General features: G+C 39.8%; 1 protein-coding gene across 1 annotated transcript in view; it reads left to right on the top strand.

Annotated features, from left to right (window-relative positions):
• EXOC4 (exocyst complex component 4) overlaps window positions 1-17940 on the top strand; it is an 826096-nt gene that overhangs the window by 754315 nt on the left and 53841 nt on the right. Inside the window, exons 15-17 of the mRNA XM_059074406.2 lie at window positions 2611-2752; window positions 11906-12084; window positions 15605-15764. Of these exons, the coding sequence (XP_058930389.1) occupies window positions 2611-2752; window positions 11906-12084; window positions 15605-15764 (481 nt within the window). The remainder of the gene's footprint in view (window positions 1-2610; window positions 2753-11905; window positions 12085-15604; window positions 15765-17940) is intronic.

Genomic DNA, 17940 nt, shown 5'->3' with positions numbered 1-17940 from the left:
ATGATGAAATTACGTATTTCTGTGAGAAGAAAGGGAATGTTTTTTAACTTGGTGAAATTTGTCCAGAATGCCTTTGGTAGGTTGGGAGATTAGTATAGTTGTAGAGCTTGGACCATGAGCCCAATTTCCTTAGGGTCTGATTTCTTCCTTTTTATTTATTTAAATTTATTTTATTTACTTATTTATTTTTGGCTGCACTGGGTCTTCGTTGCTGTGTGTGGGCTTTCTCTAGTTGTGGAGAACTGGGGCTACTCTTTGTTGCAGTGCATGGGCCTCTCATTTCGGTGGCTTCTCTTGTTGCAGAGCATGGGCTCTAACGCACAGGCTCAGTAGTTGTGGCACGCGGGCTCTAGAGTGCAGGCTCAGTAGTCGTGGCGCACAGGCTTAGTTGCTCCACGGCATGTGGGATCTTCCCAGACCAGGGATTGAACCCATGTCCCCTGCATTGGCAGGCAGATTCTTAACCACTGTACCACCAGTGAAGCCCCTCTCCCTTTTTTTATTGATATATACGTTGCTCTTCATGGCACAGGTAGTGTCACACAACAGAGTAATCAAAAGTGCTAAAATGCCTTGAAATATTAGACTAGTGTCACTTATAGTTGCTTTCATCCAGTCTGCCAAAAGAAAACATTATGAAGGCAGTAATCTCACCTTGCAGTCAAACAACTTGAATAATGATAGCATAAGAAGGAAAGCAGTGTCTACATCCAGTCCTGCAGACCGAGTTAGTGAACATCTCAGACGATGCCAAGGCTGGTAGTAAGTTTAAATCTCCATCGCTATATTTCCTTCCTCCTTACGCGTCAGTTCCCTTGAACAAAATTCTTTTTTGTGTGTGTCTGCCATGATATTTTAATTTATTGAAGTCTATTTCCACTGAGGAGAACTTAGCCTTTTAATTCTTGACGATCTCTCCAGGCTCGTCTCTGTGCTTGGCTGAGTCTAGGAATAGATGCAGCTCTGAAAACCCACCACTGCAGATATGCCTTCCACTACATACGTTGACTCCCTGCTCTGTAAGGTGGACACCTCCCAAGTTAGCCAGTAGTGCCTCGCCAAATCCCATGTCCCCTATGTCCAGGGAGCCCTTCTTCCAAATGACACTGCATCCTCTGAGAAGGAGAAGAATTTTCACATGGAAAAGCAAAAGATACTAATAAATGGAAATTGAACCTCAAGGTGGATGGAATTATCTTTTAAGTACCTTGTTGGTATAATTAAGCTTAGGACTCTTAAGCTGGACAAATCACATGCTAAAGAATAATTATTATTTGTGTTTATTATTTATATTAATATTCAGTGAGTTTTATGTGCCGTTGTCCGAAGTATTTTATCTACATTAACCCATTCAATACTCCCAACAGCTGTAACTTATTCAGTGTTCCCAACAACATTCTGAAGGTATGTTATCTCCATTTGACAGAAGAAACTGAGGTGGAAAGAATTTGTCATTAGCTCTTGGTCACAATAATAAGTAAATAGTGGAGACGGGACCCAAGGCCAGCCTTTGAGGCTCTAGAGAACTCAAAGAACTTTTGAATTAAATTGCCAAATTATTGTTGGTGATCTTTGAGAAATTATGGGGAACTGGATACACAAACAGAAGTCTAGACGTAAGGAAATGTAGTTCACATTTTTGCTATTTAGTATTTTCCTGTAGAAAATGGCCAAATGCTATTAAATATTTTATCAATTACTTGCAAGAGATAGAGAAGGTAGGTTTATCAAATTTTCCAAAAAGACCTTTTTAGGGCTTTTAGCCGATTGTAAGTGAGCTCTGTCTGAGTTCAGGAGAATGCAGCACATCCTGTTCCCTCGCCCCACACCACCCCAGGAGAGTCTAGGCTTACACGCAAGGAGCACGGCTTCTAGAACAAGGGAATTGATCACTCTTTCTAGACAGGTCAGACCACTCTGTGGTATTTATTATGTTTGGTCCTAGGTCCCACATTTCAAGGGAAATATAGAACAATTGGAACTTTTTTTGGTGAATTATGAGAATTATAAAATGACTCAGTTGGATAATTTGGAGACTAGTTGAAAGTCTGGGGACATTTAGCCCAAAAAGGAGAAGACTTCAGGGAAGCCAAAAGAGATATCTTTAGTACTTGAAGTACTGACACAAGTAAGAGTGATTGTTAAGTTGGCAGAACCAGGGCCAATGATTAGAAGTCAATGACAACAGACATGGCTTGATGTAAGATGGTCATATCTTTCTTAGACGGAGTAGGCTGCCGCAAGAGGAATTGAGTTTCCTTTCACAAACATTTGTGTGGCTGTGCAACCAGAAGCTGAACAGCCACTTGAAGATGTACAGATAACACAAGCATAGACCACATGGTTGGGCTAGATTACTAAGTTCACTTCCAACTCTGAGTTCCTGTTTCTGTCATTCTGTGAATTGATGCAAGACAATCAGCTGGGCTTTTATGTTTAATCAAGTACCGAAATAGTGTGTCATGTCTCAGATGCCTGATGCTGCCAACACTGGCATTAGCCAAATTGATAAAAACAACATGATGAACAACAAAATCATATGTCATTTCAAAAAATATCTGTAGGCATCTAATGAAATGATTGGTGTTTTGTCCTCACCCCTGCTTTCAGATCTGTCTCCTGCTCAAGATAACCACGTGAACGTGGATCTCCCACCCGTGTCGGAGCAGATCATGCAGACTCTGAGCGAACTTGCAAAATCTTTCCAGGATATGGCTGACCGCTGCTTGCTGGTCCTACACCTGGAAGTCAGGTATGACACAGCCAAGCACAAGACTGTGATTTAATTGCACTGTGGGTCATAAATCATTCGCTTATGTCTGGAGAGTATCACTATCATTTTTGGTTCGTATTATAGATGTACTTTTTTTTTTTACACTGGAAGTGATTTTTAGTGTTAGTCACTGTTAAAGTTTTTAAGCACATGCTGTATTGTGAATATGGTGGTTTGGAGTTTGCATGGCCTATGACATCAGAATGATCTAGATTGGAATGTCTATACCAGTTGGCTAGGCCATCTTAAGTCAGTTAATTAACTTTACTAACTCAGTTTCCCCCTCTTAAAAATAGAAACAGTAATTTCTAACTCAGAGATTTTATAAATGGAATGATAAGTAATAAGTACAATGCCTGCCACAGAGTAAGTGCTCAAAATATGGTAGCTTTTCGACTATGATGACTTTATTGCTATTGATATTTTTAGTAAGCTACTATGCTAATTTATACTAAGAAAGGAGTATACAGATGCAAGAACCATGATCCCTTTCTTTAAGAACCTAAAACCGGGACTTCTCCGGTGGCGCAGTAGATAAGACTCCGCGCTCCCAATGCAGGGGGCCCAAGTTTGATCCCTGATCAGGGAACTAGATCCCACATTCATGCTGCTACCAAGAGTTCACATGTCACAACGAAGAAGCTGGCAAGCCGCAACTAAGGAGCCCTGGAGCTGCAACTAAGGAGCCCACCTGCCGCAACTAGGACCCTGTGCAACCAAATAAAGAAATAAATATTTTTTTAAAAAAAGAACCTAAAACTCAATTGAAGACATTAAGTTCAATCATAATTCAAGAAGTTTCCAAGATATGATATTCTTGGACTCTTGCTTCTTCCCCTGAAGTGTAGAATATTCCGATTAGCTTTGGTAGACTATTATCACACCTCTGGAAATGGTAGGAAGAAAAGACTAGAAAGTCTCCCATCATTTATTTATTCATTCAGTAAATATTTATTGAGTGCCGTCTTTGTTCCAGACAGTGGTCTAAGAATTGGGACACAACGATGACAGAAATACTCAAGGTCCCTACTGTCATAGAGCTACATTCTAATTGGGGTGAACAGCCAGTGAGTAAATAAAAAGGGGAATTTCAGCATAGTGTAACTAAAAAAATAAAAGAGCAGAATGGAATTAAACCACGCTATCAAACAGAAATATAAAGTGAGCTACACATGTGAACCACATAAATAATTTAAACATTCTAATGGTTCCATTTGAAAATATAGAAACACGTACATCATAATATATTTTATCCAACCCGGTATATCCAAAATATTATCATTTCAAAGTGGAATTAACATAAAAGTTATTGTTCTATTTTGCATTTTTTTGTCTTAAGCCTTTGAAATCTACCGCATCTTTTACGCTACGGCCCGTCAAAATTTGGATTAGTCACATTTCAAGTGTTCAATGGCCACGTGTAACTATTGTTATACTGGACACTGCAGAGAATGGCTAGGGTTGACGAGAAAGGGGGATCTGGTATTTTGTATCATAGATGAAATGGTCAGGGAAATTGTGACAAGGTACCAAGAAAGAGTCATCTATACAAAGACCTAGTGGAAAAGAGTTTCAGGCAGAAGGGGCACTCACCAGGTCCTGAGACAAAAGCAAACTGGCAGATTTGAGGAACAGAGAGGAATCCAATATGATTGTAGCCCGGTGAATAAGGACGTGGGGAGGAGTGGAAGGAAAGGCCAGGAGGCAGGCTGGAGCCCGACTCATTAGAGGGTCTTACAGACCACGTGAAGAGTTTGGATTGTTTTATTTTTTTTATTGAAGTGTAGTTGATTTACAGTGTTGTGCCATATCCTGCTGTACAGCATGAGTTCATATTTTATTCTAAGTGCATCAAGAAGCTATTAGAATGTTTTAAGCAAGGGGAAGATATTCATTCATTCATTCACTCATTCACATTTGTGTGTGTGTGTGTGTGTGTGTGTGTGTGTGTGTGTGTGTGTGTGTGTGGTACGCGGGCCTCTCACTGTTGTGTGGCCTCTCCCATTGCGGATCACAGGCTCCGAACGCGCAGGCTCAGCGGCCGTGGCTCACGGGCCCAGCCGCTCCGCGGCACGTGGGATCCTCCCAGACCGGGGCACGAACCCGCGTCCCCTGCATCGGCAGGCGGACTCTCAACCGCTGCGCCACCAGGGAAGCCCCACATTTTTAAAAGATCACTCCGGCTGTTGTATGGAAAAAATTGCAGGGAGAAATATGAATGGAATCCGAGGGATCAGTTGAGACCAGACATGAGCCCCAGAATGACAGAGGTGAAGGAGTGAGAGGTGTTGGATTTGGGACATGTTCTCAAGGTAGAGCTGATTTATTGATAGACTGGATTGGGTGCAGGACTGGTGGCAGTGAGAGAAAGAAAGGACTCCAGGAAAACCACGGCTCTGGGGCCAGGACTCCAGGGAAACCGCAGAGCAAAACTATGTGGATGCCAAGACCATTGAGTGAGGTGAGAAAGACTGAGGGACTGAGAAAGGTTGGGGGAGGGGTAGAAATCAAGAATTCTGTTTTGGTGATGTTTGGTTTGAGATGCTTCTTAGACATCTGGGTACCAACGTCAAATAGACAGTTGGATATATAGTTTTGAAACATCAAGATCAAAGACCTCAGGATCAGAAAGTGTATAGTAATACATTTTCTTTTGTATTACTGTGAGACATTATTAAAGTTGATAGAGTATTGCCTTTTTGTTTCGAGTCTTTAGTAGATTTAGGTTTTAAAAATGTCAATAGGATTTTGGTTCATGGACTCCTGTTAGAACTTGGCTATCTTGCAGGTGTGCTCAGGCAAAGCTTACTTGATAATGTATTGTTGATGTCACTTCTTTTGCGTGCTGCTTGCTTTTTTCATTCTTCATTATCTTGTCCAGCGAGTTACTTCTTTATTGCTTGTGAAGACCTTTGAGTAGGGCAACTGAAGTAGCATTGTAGATTTGGAGTCTGTTTTACTCAGCATTATTTCTGATCTTATTTCTTACATTCAGTTGTTGAGAAATAAAGCCTTTTCCTCTATGATTTCTGATTTGTTTTATGATAAGTATTAGATTTGTTTTCTATTTATTTACAAGCCAACAATGAAATAAATCGGGTATTTTCTGTGAATAAGATAAATGCAATCGACGGGGGGAAAAAAAACACCCAGTAACACTCTGATGCCTCTGTTACCTGGGTTGCATAGAAAAACAAGGGAGCATCAAATTAATTACTATCACAGCTCCTGGAATTTATGCCATTGGCTGTGTGGGTTCGCGATGTGTTCTTCATTTGGAATTATCAGCTTGTAGTGTAGTTAATTCCAAGTAGGATACTTTCAAGGCATCTTTGCCTTACCCAAAGGTCTTTGAGTAAGATCTTTTCAATCCTTGACCTCTATCCTGCCCTTTTTATTTTTGTACATATTGGCAGTACTGTTCTTAATAATGCCGAACATATCTTAGTCATTGTTTATTAACTTTACAAGAAACCATTCAGTGCTGTAACACCTATTGCTATAGCTCCTTCATCATTAGTTTAAAAACAGGAAAAGATCATTTTAAGAATAAATAACAACAACAAAAAAAAGACTGAGTTTTAGAGTCCTGGATGCAGAATTATCTTTCCCTGACTTTAAATGAAAACGTGTTTATTTTTTCCAAATTAAATTTCCTTATGTCTTCATTTAACACGGTTTCGACATTCAGGTTGCTTTCCTATGAATGTGTTCCAGATTCTCTTTGTCCCTGTTCAAGTGTGGTATAAAACTCGACAGAACACTCCATGTACGGCTCAGATAGTGAATGTCGACACATTTTATTCATTCCTTGTCACAGTAACAAGCTTTTGTTTGTTTGTACAGTTGATGATAGAAAATGAATAAGGAAAATCTCAAATAAATCATTACCGTAGTTGTCCGAAGCTAGAGTAGAGGAGATGGCTAAGTGCTCTGGGCACCCACAGTGGGTGACTGTGGAAGGAACCATTAGCATCTAGAAGGCAGGAATCAGGTGTGCCTCCTTCACTGCTCTGGCTCCAGAACCTGGAACAGTCCTGCTGCATAATAAGCGTTCAGTGACTCTCAAGAATTAGCTGGTTTGAAATCAAACCCAGATAAAGTTAAGTGTGGGTTCCCCAAACAAAACCTGTTGCTCATTCAAGAAAATGAATTGGTTTGGAGATGATTTTCACTTGGCAGTCCATGACACGTATTTAAGGGGTACAAAGACTGCATGGCCAGCATCAGCCTTGTGACCATCAGCAGCTAAGGTTTGTTTTGTTCCGATCCCGCTGGAGAGGAGAATTAGAACTTAGGCCCTGTGGTCCAGGAGCTGGTCCAATGAAGAAGTGGCTAGTTAGGCACTGTCTCTGGCACTTTTACCCAAGAAGCCACTATAATAAGAGAGCACAGATAGAATAAACAAAAAAACGTAAAGGGAAAAAATTAATGGGGAAAGCTAGCAAGTGCAGAACAACTTCAAATGCCAAAAATTTGTCTTATTGCCTCAAATATTTTATATCCATAGCCCATCTTTTTCTTTAACATTGTTAAAGTTAAAACCAAAAAGCGTTCTCCCTGCCTGTGTGTCTATCCACACGTACTCTTTTTCCTCCTAATAAACACGTTACTTGTTTCACTAAAAAAAACAAAAAACAAAAAAAACCGAAAAGGGTTCTCAAATCCAATAGATTCTGTGTTGAAGGACCCATCCAAAGAGCATGTGACATTTTACCTGTGTCACTGTAGGTCACATTTAACCACTAAGCAGTGCTTTTTTACAGTCTGAATCATAAAGCATGTGACACCCCCAAGAGATGAAAGACATGGTGAGACCATTAAAAATTGTTGAGGTTTTTTTTTTTTCTATTTGAACTTTAGAAGAAGAAAATTAAGTTGCCATTTGAGTCTAAGATGCTAAGAATGTCACCTTTATCAGCTGATTTCTCTCACCATCAGGAGGGTTCTAAGTGGGTTGAACAGTAACTGCCTGTTGCTGTTGGTATCCTAAGGGTGCACTTTCTGAAAGTCACCCATCCTGCTGTGTAATCAGCAATATTTGCAGAAAACTTTAATGCCAAAGTTGTGTTAAGGTCAGCAACAACGTGCCAGAATTCAAAAGAAAAAGAAAAAAAAAAAACCTTTTTCTGAATTTGACACTTGCCAATGACTATTTTAATTTCTTTTCATCTCTAATCATTTTGGGAGAGGAAGATAATATCTTAAAACAGTTTTTATCTCTCCTCTCTGCCACTTACTTCAGGATCTCGTAAGCACTCACCTCCAATTCATAGTAATTTTCGAAGTAGTCTCTACTTCTGATTTCTCCCATTCTCCACCATTAATTCACCCTTTATACTGTGCAGAATCATCTTGCCAAAGCTCATATCTGATTATATAATTTCACCTCTTAAAATCCTCTTAAGACTCCCTGTGACTTCTCACATAAAGTCCAGAGTCCTTAGATGGCCTCAAAGCTTATAATGACCTGGCCCCTGCCCATCTCCCCAAGCTCCCCTCAGGCCTCTGTCATGTGATCTGTATGTACTAAAAGGAACATCTGGTCATTCCTTAAAACTGTCCTCCATTCACACCCTCATGCCTTTGTATTGATATATGGTCTTCCCATCGTCTGAGGTTGTAATGTCTATAATTTACTGTAAAAAATACTTTAGCATTAATGGCTTGATTTTATTTTCAACTAAGAGTTACTGAGTTTAAATTTCAACCGCGGTAGCAATCCATTTCCCTAGGCATGAATCCCACTCCAGGGTTGATCAACTTTCATTGTATCAAAACTGTCACCTTCTGGAGGGACTGCAACTGATGCCGTCACTGGTATCCTGATCAAAACCATATACTTTCATAATTAGCACGTGCATGTCAAAATGAGTTTTTATTGGCAAAATTAATCCTTAGTTGATTAGCAGCTGTAAAGGTGATCACCTATCATGAAAATGAACTAGCAGTCAAGATACTTGGATTCCCTTCCATGAGCAGGTTATAAAAATATAGCACATCCTGTGTAAAACTTAGCTTAACATGGATCGTAGCTCTAAATGTAAAACCTCAAACTATAAAACTCCTAGAAGCAAATATAGGAAGAAATCTTTGTAACTTTGTTTGGGCAAAGATTTCTTAAAGCTGACCCCCAGAGTACGATCCATAAAAGCAAAAAAAACTGATAAATTAAACTTCATCAACATTTAAAACAGTTCTTTGAAAGACATTGTTAAGATGAAAAGACAAGCCAAAGATTGGGAGAAAATGTTTACAAAATGCATGTCAACTTGTATCCAGCATCTATAAAGAACTCTCAAAAGTTAGTAATGAGAAAACAAGTCAATAAAAAAATTAGGCAAATTATGTGAACACAAACATGTATGTATGGCAGGACTTCCCTGGCGGTCTGGTGGGTTGGGACTTCGCCATCCAATGCAGGGAGCACGGGTTCGATCCTGGTCACGGAGCTGGGATCTCACATGCCCTTTGGCCAAAAAAAACAAAGCATAAAACAGAAGCAATATTGTAACAAGTTCAGTAAAGACTTTTAAAATGGTCCAAATCAAAAAAAAAAAAAAATCTTATAAAAAGAAAGATGTATGGATGACAAACAAACACATGAAAATATGTCTAACATCATTAGTCAACTAGGAAAATGCAAATTAAAACCACAATGAGACACCACTGTACATCTATCAGAATGACTTAAAAAAATATTTTTAATTGATAAGCACTTGAGGACATTATCGTAAGAGAAATAAGCTAGACAAAGAAAGACAACTACTGCATGGTATCATTTATATGTGGAATCATTTTTTTAAAAAATCACAGAAACAGAGTAGAAAAGTGGTGGCTGGAGGATGAGGGAAATGGGAAGTGGCTGGTAAAAGGGTACACATTTCAGCTCTAAGATAAATAAGGTCTGAGGATCTAATGTAAACCAGAATGACTATAGTTGATAACACTGTATTGTATAATTGAAATTTGCTGAGAGAGTAGTACTTCATGTTCTCATTGTTATAAAGCAGAAACTAACACACCATTGTAAAGCAATTATACTCCAATAAAGATGTTAAAAAAAAAAAAGGCTAAATATGTGAGGTGATGGGTGTGTTAATTAACTAGATGAAGGGAATCCTTTCACAGGGTGTACGTATATCAAATTACCATGGCATACACTAAATATCTTATAATTTAATGTCAGTTATACCTCCATAAAGCTTAAATTAAAAAAAAAAAAAAACTGACAGCAGTAAGTGCTTTTGAGGCTGTGGAGCAACTGGAACTCTTGTACATTGGTAGTAGGAAAGCAAAATAGCACAGCTGCTTTGGAAAACAGTTTGGCAGTTTCTTATAAAATTAAGCATATACTTACCATATGATGCAGCAATCCCACTTGTAGATATTTATCCAAGAAAAAGGAACTTTTATATTTACACAAAAACCTATACACGAAGCAGCTTTATTCGTAATCACCCCAAACTAGAAACAACCCAGATGTCAGCTGGTGAAGGGTTAAATTGTAGCACATCCATATGCAGGAGACCACTCAGCAATAACAAGGAATGAACAGCAACATGGATAAATCTCAGATTGAAAGAAGCCAAACCCCAAAGGCTACATGCTGTATGATTGCATTTATATGGCATTCTGGAAGAGACAAAACTGTGGAGACTGAAAATAGAGCTGTGGCTGCAAGAGCCTTGGGGTATAAGAAGGGGTTGACTTCCAGGGTGGCACAAGGGAATTCTGGAGGTGATGGTTTTGTTCTATAATTTGATTATGGTGATACTTATACAGCTGGTTGCATTTGTCAAAACTCATAAAACTGTACACTAAAACGGGTGAATTTTACTGTTTGTAAATTATCTGACAATAAACCTGACTTTAAAAAGAAAACTTATGGTTAAGCCTACAGTTGCATCATTAGGGATGATGTGGCCATTTGTTTAGGAATATTTCTTGTTACCTGATGCCAACTCTAAGCATAACAGAACCCTAACTCTGAATTGTCATTACGTCGACTTCCCGTCCACCTTCCATGTCAAGATCAAACAGAGAACCTAAAACAATCACTAAGCTTACAGAACAACCCGTTTCAACTATGCCTACCCATGGGTGGCACAGGGGTTTTGTATGTTTGTTTTTAATAAATACCTGTATGAGGGGTAGAATTATTTGGCCTGAAACGTCTTCCATTACAGCTTAATGCAGAGGTTATGGAGTAGCCAATCCTTACCCCATCTCAGAGTTCCATGGCAGTTAGTGATACCTACCAAAAAGAACCTAAGAATTGTACATTACCAGGCTGACTCAGGGCATTTCAACATAGGAATGTACTCCTTCCTCAAGCTCACTCAGATATGTCTTCTATGCCAGGCATCTCCTCCTGTTCTGAACCTTTCCTCTGCAAACTTCCATGGCACCCTGGGTACACATGCTTCTGAGTGAGAAACTCATCTTTTGGTCATTTTTCTCATGGTCATTCCCATTAGGCTGTGGAGTCTTTAATGGCACAAACTGTGTCTTACATTCCCAGGGCCTAGCACAATTTCTAACACACTCATGCATGTTCAGTAAGTGTTTTGGTTAAATAATAGATTAACAATAATAAATATAATATTGCCAGCCCCTGTGCTCTATACTCTTTCTATGTAGTAGCTCCTCGGAGTACCTTATGAGGTATGCGTTGCTATCATCCCCATTTCACAGATAAGGAAACTGAGGCCCAGAGAGAGAAAGTAACTTACCTGAAGTCACATAGCTAGTAACTGGCAATTGAAACCAGTTTCAAAGATCTGTGACCTCTGCCACTCATTTTCACTACAACAGTATCTGCTTGAAAGAGATAATGCTTTTCACTCTATGCAAACAATCTCGTCATGGAAAGGATTTTAGAGCTCATCTACTCCTCACCCCCAATGTATGGATTAAACAAGCGAGGATCACAGAAGCTGACTTGCTTGAGATCGCTCAGGTTTTCTACAGAATAACTTAGAAGGTTTTCTGGTGAAAAGGGGGAGGGATACATAAACATTTACAGGGCCACTGCTGTCTTAAATTTTGGGGTGCTCTGTCACAAGAAGATGGTTATTTTCATGAGAAAGCGTTATTACTAACTGCTTTCGCCATCTCTCTCCCTTGCAGGGTTCACTGTTTCCACTATCTCATCCCTCTGGCGAAGGAGGGGAACTATGCCATTGTCGCTAACGTGGAAAGTATGGATTATGACCCTCTGGTGGTCAAGCTCAACAAAGACATCAGCGCCATTGAGGAGGCCATGAGTGCCAGCCTCCAGCAGCACAAGTTCCAGTATATATTTGAAGGTCAGACCCTGCCTCTGTCCCTGGGAGTTTGGGAGGAAGGAAAGGTGAAGGCTTTCCTGATCTTCTCTATTACTGAAGTTCAAAACTTGTAGGAAAAGGTTGTTGATTTTCTGTTTGTTTTTCCCTTTGGATTAAAGCTGCAATACCTAGCCTGTGTGTGTGTGTCTAGGTAGGCAACAATATGGCTTCCGTCTGCTCCTTCTTGAGAAGGAGATTTAATCCGAGATAAGGCAGATGGCAGCCAGTCTGCCTCCTTGACATGCTGCTCCTGAGACCTAGGTAAATGTGTGGAGTGGACCGCAGATTAACGCAAGAGGAGCTCATAAAGGAAAAAGAAACACACACACACCATACAGAGACAACCCTGAAAGATCCCCTCATTGGCTAAAATTATCACTGGAAGGGAAAGTTTTCTCTCAGAGAATGAATTGTTGTCTGAAAAAAACAGAAACCTCTGATGAGCAGCAGTTTTAAGAAGGCTGCATCCATAAATGCCTTCAGGGTCAAGCAAGTAAGGAAGGGTGTGAAAGACAGTACTTTCCAAAGGCATTCGCCGTCAACATTTAAAAGAATGCACTGCCAGCCAAGTCATTTTCATGATGTATTCCTCCAAAGGACCCCTTTTAGGATTTCAAATTATATCCCCTTTTTTTCTTGTTCTGCTTGGTTTGTATGTAGACTTGGGGGCCAAAAGTATCTGTGGCATCTCACAGAATTGAGCCAGTGTTATTTAAAGCAATTAAGAAGGTATTTAGTGCAAAGGATTGTGGCAGCCTAAAGATAGAAAGAGAGTGTCAGTGCATGACCATGTCTTGCTTTATAAAATGGTTCTGTTCTAGCAAATGTGGACCCCCTGCCCCCTAAAAAAATCCTGTTTTCCCATTAACTTATAGTGATGGAGATCTGTTCTGAAGGGGAGTATCCCTAAAAGACTTTAGCCAGAAAGTATGAAAAGGTTAGCTGTTAGTCAGCCCCATGGCTCTGTGAATTGGAGACTGCAGCAATACTCTGTAGCTTGAGGGTACAGGGCACATCTAAAAAATCACTTTCCTGACTACGCAGAATTCCCTTTGGGCTCTTGACAGTGATCTTCCAAGCCCCACATATCAACATTCACATCCCAGAGGGTTCCTCTCATTTTGACCAGACATTTCTTTTTTTTTTTTTTTTTTTTTGCTCTATGCGGGCCTCTCACTGTTGTGGCCTCTCCCATCGCGGAGCGCAGGCTCCGGACGTGCAGGCTCAGCGGCCATGGCTCACGGGCCCAGCCGCTCCGCGGCATGTGGGATCCTCCCGGACCGGGGCACGAACCCGCGTCCCCTGCATCGGCAGGCGGACTCTCAACCACTGCGCCACCAGGGAAGCCCCTGACCAGACATTTCTTAACATCTAATTCTGCTGGGCAGCAACATCTTCTTGAGATACAGGTATAATCCTCTGACATAGAAGAGATTTTAACTAAAAAAAAAAAAAAAAAAAAAAAATCATAAATTTGAGGATTCCTATTTAAAAAGCTAGCTATCCCTCTGTGATATCACGTCCTAAATTCAAAAAGCATGACATTGAGTTTCCCAAGTTGGGGAGGTGGCAGTGGTCTCAGTCTTCTTGGTGTGTCAAGAAGACGTATTTTATTTTATTATTTTTTTTAAGGAGTATTTTAATCACAGATATTATTTAGAATTCCCAATGGATAGTGATAATACAAAGCAGACCAACTTTTAATTGGTTTATTATTATAATTGCTTATATTTAATTGGTATATACATTTATTTCTTTCTTTATTATTCTCTACAAGCGTTGCATTGCCTCATAGCGTACACGTAGGGCAGACCACACTGAAGCACCGCAGAACAAAATTTTGCGTGAAGTTACGGGCTGAGGAGCATCACAGCAAAATAACCTACAGAGGGCTTCCCTGGTGGCGCAGTGGTTGAGAATCCGCCTGCCGATGCAGGAGACACGGGTTCGTGCCCCGGTCCGGGAAGATCCCACATGCTGCAGAGCGGCTGGGCCCGTGAGCCGTGGCCGCTGAGCCTGCGCGTCCGGAGCCTGCGCTCCGCGATGGGAGAGGCCACAACAGTGAGAGGCCCGCGTACCACAAAAAAATAAAAAATAACCTACAGAGATTTTTCACATAAACTGTCTTACTTTAAATGTAAAATCCATGTGTGTGTTGCTTTCCCTTCAAGTGAAAAGCTTTTTGCTTCGCTTTCAAAAAGTAGCACACACGCGCGAATTTGTGGTCTTGAAGCAACACTGGGTGAGTGTAGCTGAAGCAAGAGACAGTGCCTTCTCCTGTCCTTTTTCTATATTTATCCGAATCAAAGGAAAACTCATTCTGAAGACAGAAGGAGCCATTGACCCTGAAATTACGCCCTGAGACAAAAATAGTAGACTGCTTGTGACTAGTCATACTAACTTTAGAATTCTGGGGAGAACATCTTGCCAGAGTCCAACTTTGTAAGAATAAGAGAAAAAGAAGGAAGAGAGGTTTACTTATTTCCAAGTATTTAGAATTAAAGTCTTAACTTCTAAGAATGGTAACCCACATGTGCCTCGGGTTGTTCTGAACCAGCATTCCTCAACTTCATTACCTAGGGTAACCTGAATGGGACCTCTTAGTTTATTGATGTACTACCCAGCTCTTTGCTGAATTTCATAGACCTTAAGACAGTCCTTTGGCGATGAGAACAAATCACTTACGATACCCCAGAGAAGTGCACAGTTGTCTTGTAGGAACTCCACAGTTAATGCATGATCTGCTCTTCCTTTGCACTTTGTTTCTTTTTTTTTTTGCGGTACGTGGGCCCCGGACGTGCAGGCTCAGCGGCCATGGCTCACGGGCCCAGCCGCTCCGCGGCACATGGGATCCTCCCGGACCGGGGCACGAACCCGTGTCCCCTGCAACGGCAGGCGGACTCTCAACCACTGCGCCACCAGGGAAGCCCTGCACTTTGTTTCTGATTACATTCTCTCCAGTTACTACTTTAGAATTATACTCCATTGTCAGTGTTGAGGTGTAGTAACATTCATGCCAATAGCCCATTTTCTTATTTTTACTTATGTAGGTTGCCAATCAACTTTTGAGCCAAAAGTACACCCCGACCCGTTTTGTAGGAGGAAAAGGAGACCAAACAGATCATCATATTTACATGTGTTCTTCTCCGCTTTAAAATAACTGTACCGAAAAACAAGAGTTCTATGCACTTCAATAGTTTAAAACAACCTGGCCTGGACTCTAAGCCCTGGAATGGTGGCTTTAACTGTATATGGCAGTGCTGGAGCTGTAGATATACCAGGTTTTTTGCCAGCAGAAAGTCTCCCCATTTGTAACTACTTGGGCACTGTCTAAATACTCTGAAATCATTGTAAGATCAGCTGGTCCAACCATCAGAAGTAAGTTTTCCTTGGTCATTAAAATTTTCTGAGCAGCAGAAGAGAGAAATCCTGTGTCGGTTTATGCAAGATGGCACTAATCTGTCTTCTCTTTCCTCCCCACTGCCCTGTGCTGATCCCTCAGGCCTAGGACACCTGATCTCCTGCATCCTTATTAACGGCGCCCAGTACTTCCGGCGCATCAGTGAGTCTGGCATCAAGAAGATGTGTAGGAACATTTTTGTCCTTCAGCAGAATTTGACCAACATCACCATGTCTCGGGAGGCAGACCTGGACTTTGCAAGGTAGGAGGAAAGATTGGGCTCAGTTCCTGTACTAAAGCCAAGGCCTCATTGTCTATCAAGTCATTTCTAAAAATGGGTTCTCAGTACTTAAAAACTTAGTTAAAAAAAAAAAATGAATGATGGATGTTAATTAAACGTATTGTGATGATCATTTCACAATATATGCATATATTGAATTATTATGTTGTACATCTGAAACTAATATGTCAATTATACCTCAATTTCAAAAAAGGAAAAAAATGGAATAGATGTACGTTGGTTATAGAGAAGGTAATTCTCTAAAATTCTATTGGATGTTTAACAACTCTTAAACAGGTAATTTTTCCTATTGTCTAACCTAAGTTCTTTTACTACAGAACTTTAGTAACTTTATTTTCTAATTGTAAAAGTAATATATGCTCATTGCATAAAATATGTAACATAAAATATAAAGAAGAATATATAAACGTTAGTCATAAACTTTTAATCTAGAGACTGTGATATTTGATATACTTTCTCCTGGTTTTTGTACATGTGTCTAGGTGAGTTTTCTCATGGGCATGCATATCATTTCTCTTTACAAAATTGTTAATGAGTTTTTTACTTTAATTGCGTTTTCCTATATCAATAATAATCTGTGAAAGCATGGTTTTGCCCATATCCATTAATATCCCTTGAAAGTATTATTTTTAACACCCGAACAAATGTTCCATGGAGTAAGTAAACCATAATTTATTTATCTAAGTATATGCAGATTTGTAGACATTTGGATCTTTTACAATTTTCTCTCATCCTAAATAACGTGTTGAATGTATTTTTACATGAATCTGTTTCCTCATCTCTTCTATCTTTCCCAGTTGAAACCCATCTCCCCCTTCTTTTTTCCCTTGGGGGGAAAAAGGTTACTCATCACTATTTGCACTGTTCCTTTATGTAATTGAAGGTTCTTTTTTAAATAGCATTTCACTTTCTCTTTTCTAGGGTTGCTGATCTCAGTTTTTAGTGTTTCCTTATAATACACTTTTTCAAATACAAGAGTTAATTTTATTCTCTCTTCATATGGTATCAACACCAGCCATACCTTTCTTAAATCAGTGGACCTTTGTAGCTTTAATGAAAACTTAAGTTTTGAACAGGATGGATAATGATTATGATGTTGGTGCTTTATTGACGATTATACCTAAATGAATTATTCCATGAACTCCTTTATGGCTAGGAAGTCTTTTGTTTTTAATAGTCCAGAATGCTCCTACCTAATATTTAGTATTTCTGTGTTTTTTCACTTGATTTTTTGATTCTTGTAGAAGTTCAAGAAAATTTGAAATAATCCTTGAGACACTTAAGGGGATGATGAAATGTTATATTACTTTGACAATTATTAAGACATCTATGCTAGGATCTTTGTTTTGAAATTGTATAACCATGTATCTTCACTTTTAACCTGTCTTCTCCAATCTATCCCTCCATTTGTTCCATGCTACCCTGTTGTTCTGCTTTTCTGTCCTCCTTCCCTGTCTTTCTTTCTATTTGTGTGTGTGTTCATTAAATTCCCTATTTTAGGCTAAATTTGTTGGAAAGCGTTCCTTGCTCAGATTATGGAAACTAGGTGTGACTGAATGCTGCATTTATTGGGTCTCTCTGATGGGGAATGATCTCATTACTGAATTAGTCTATTCATAATAACATTGACAAGGGGAAGATAAGAACATGGAGGCCTGAGGGATACAGAGAAGCATTACTAATTCTCTGAGGAATATAATTCCTAAATTCAATCATCCTTTTTTTAAATGATTTTTTTTTATTTTGCTGAAATAAGTAAATTAACACAGCTTTTGGCAGACAGTATGGGGCCCGAACACATAGTAAAAACGCTAGCATCTGAATAATGAAATGTTGACTGGGCGGTATTGAGGTTGGCATCGATGGGCCGTATACCGGCAAAGCAATTTTTCAGCAAAGCCATGCCTTTCACAGTTGGATTTGGGAGTGGTATCCAAGGAAGTGGGTATAAGCTGAAATGTGACCTCTTGGGAGAAGTACTGCTATTACTACTCTTAATGGATTATGAGAGGAGATAGGCTCACTTAAGTATATAGCATTGGATGATTCTGTCCTGATCCCAGCTCAAAAGACACATGTTTACCAGACTTGTAAGCTCCAGGAAGCCCAGATTTTTTCTGTTTTCTTGGTGCATGGA

This window comes from Kogia breviceps, chromosome 9, assembly GCF_026419965.1.
Source record: "Kogia breviceps isolate mKogBre1 chromosome 9, mKogBre1 haplotype 1, whole genome shotgun sequence".
In the NCBI taxonomy this organism is placed as follows: Eukaryota; Metazoa; Chordata; class Mammalia; order Artiodactyla; family Physeteridae; genus Kogia; species Kogia breviceps.
This window is presented reverse-complemented; position numbering and strand designations above follow the sequence as displayed.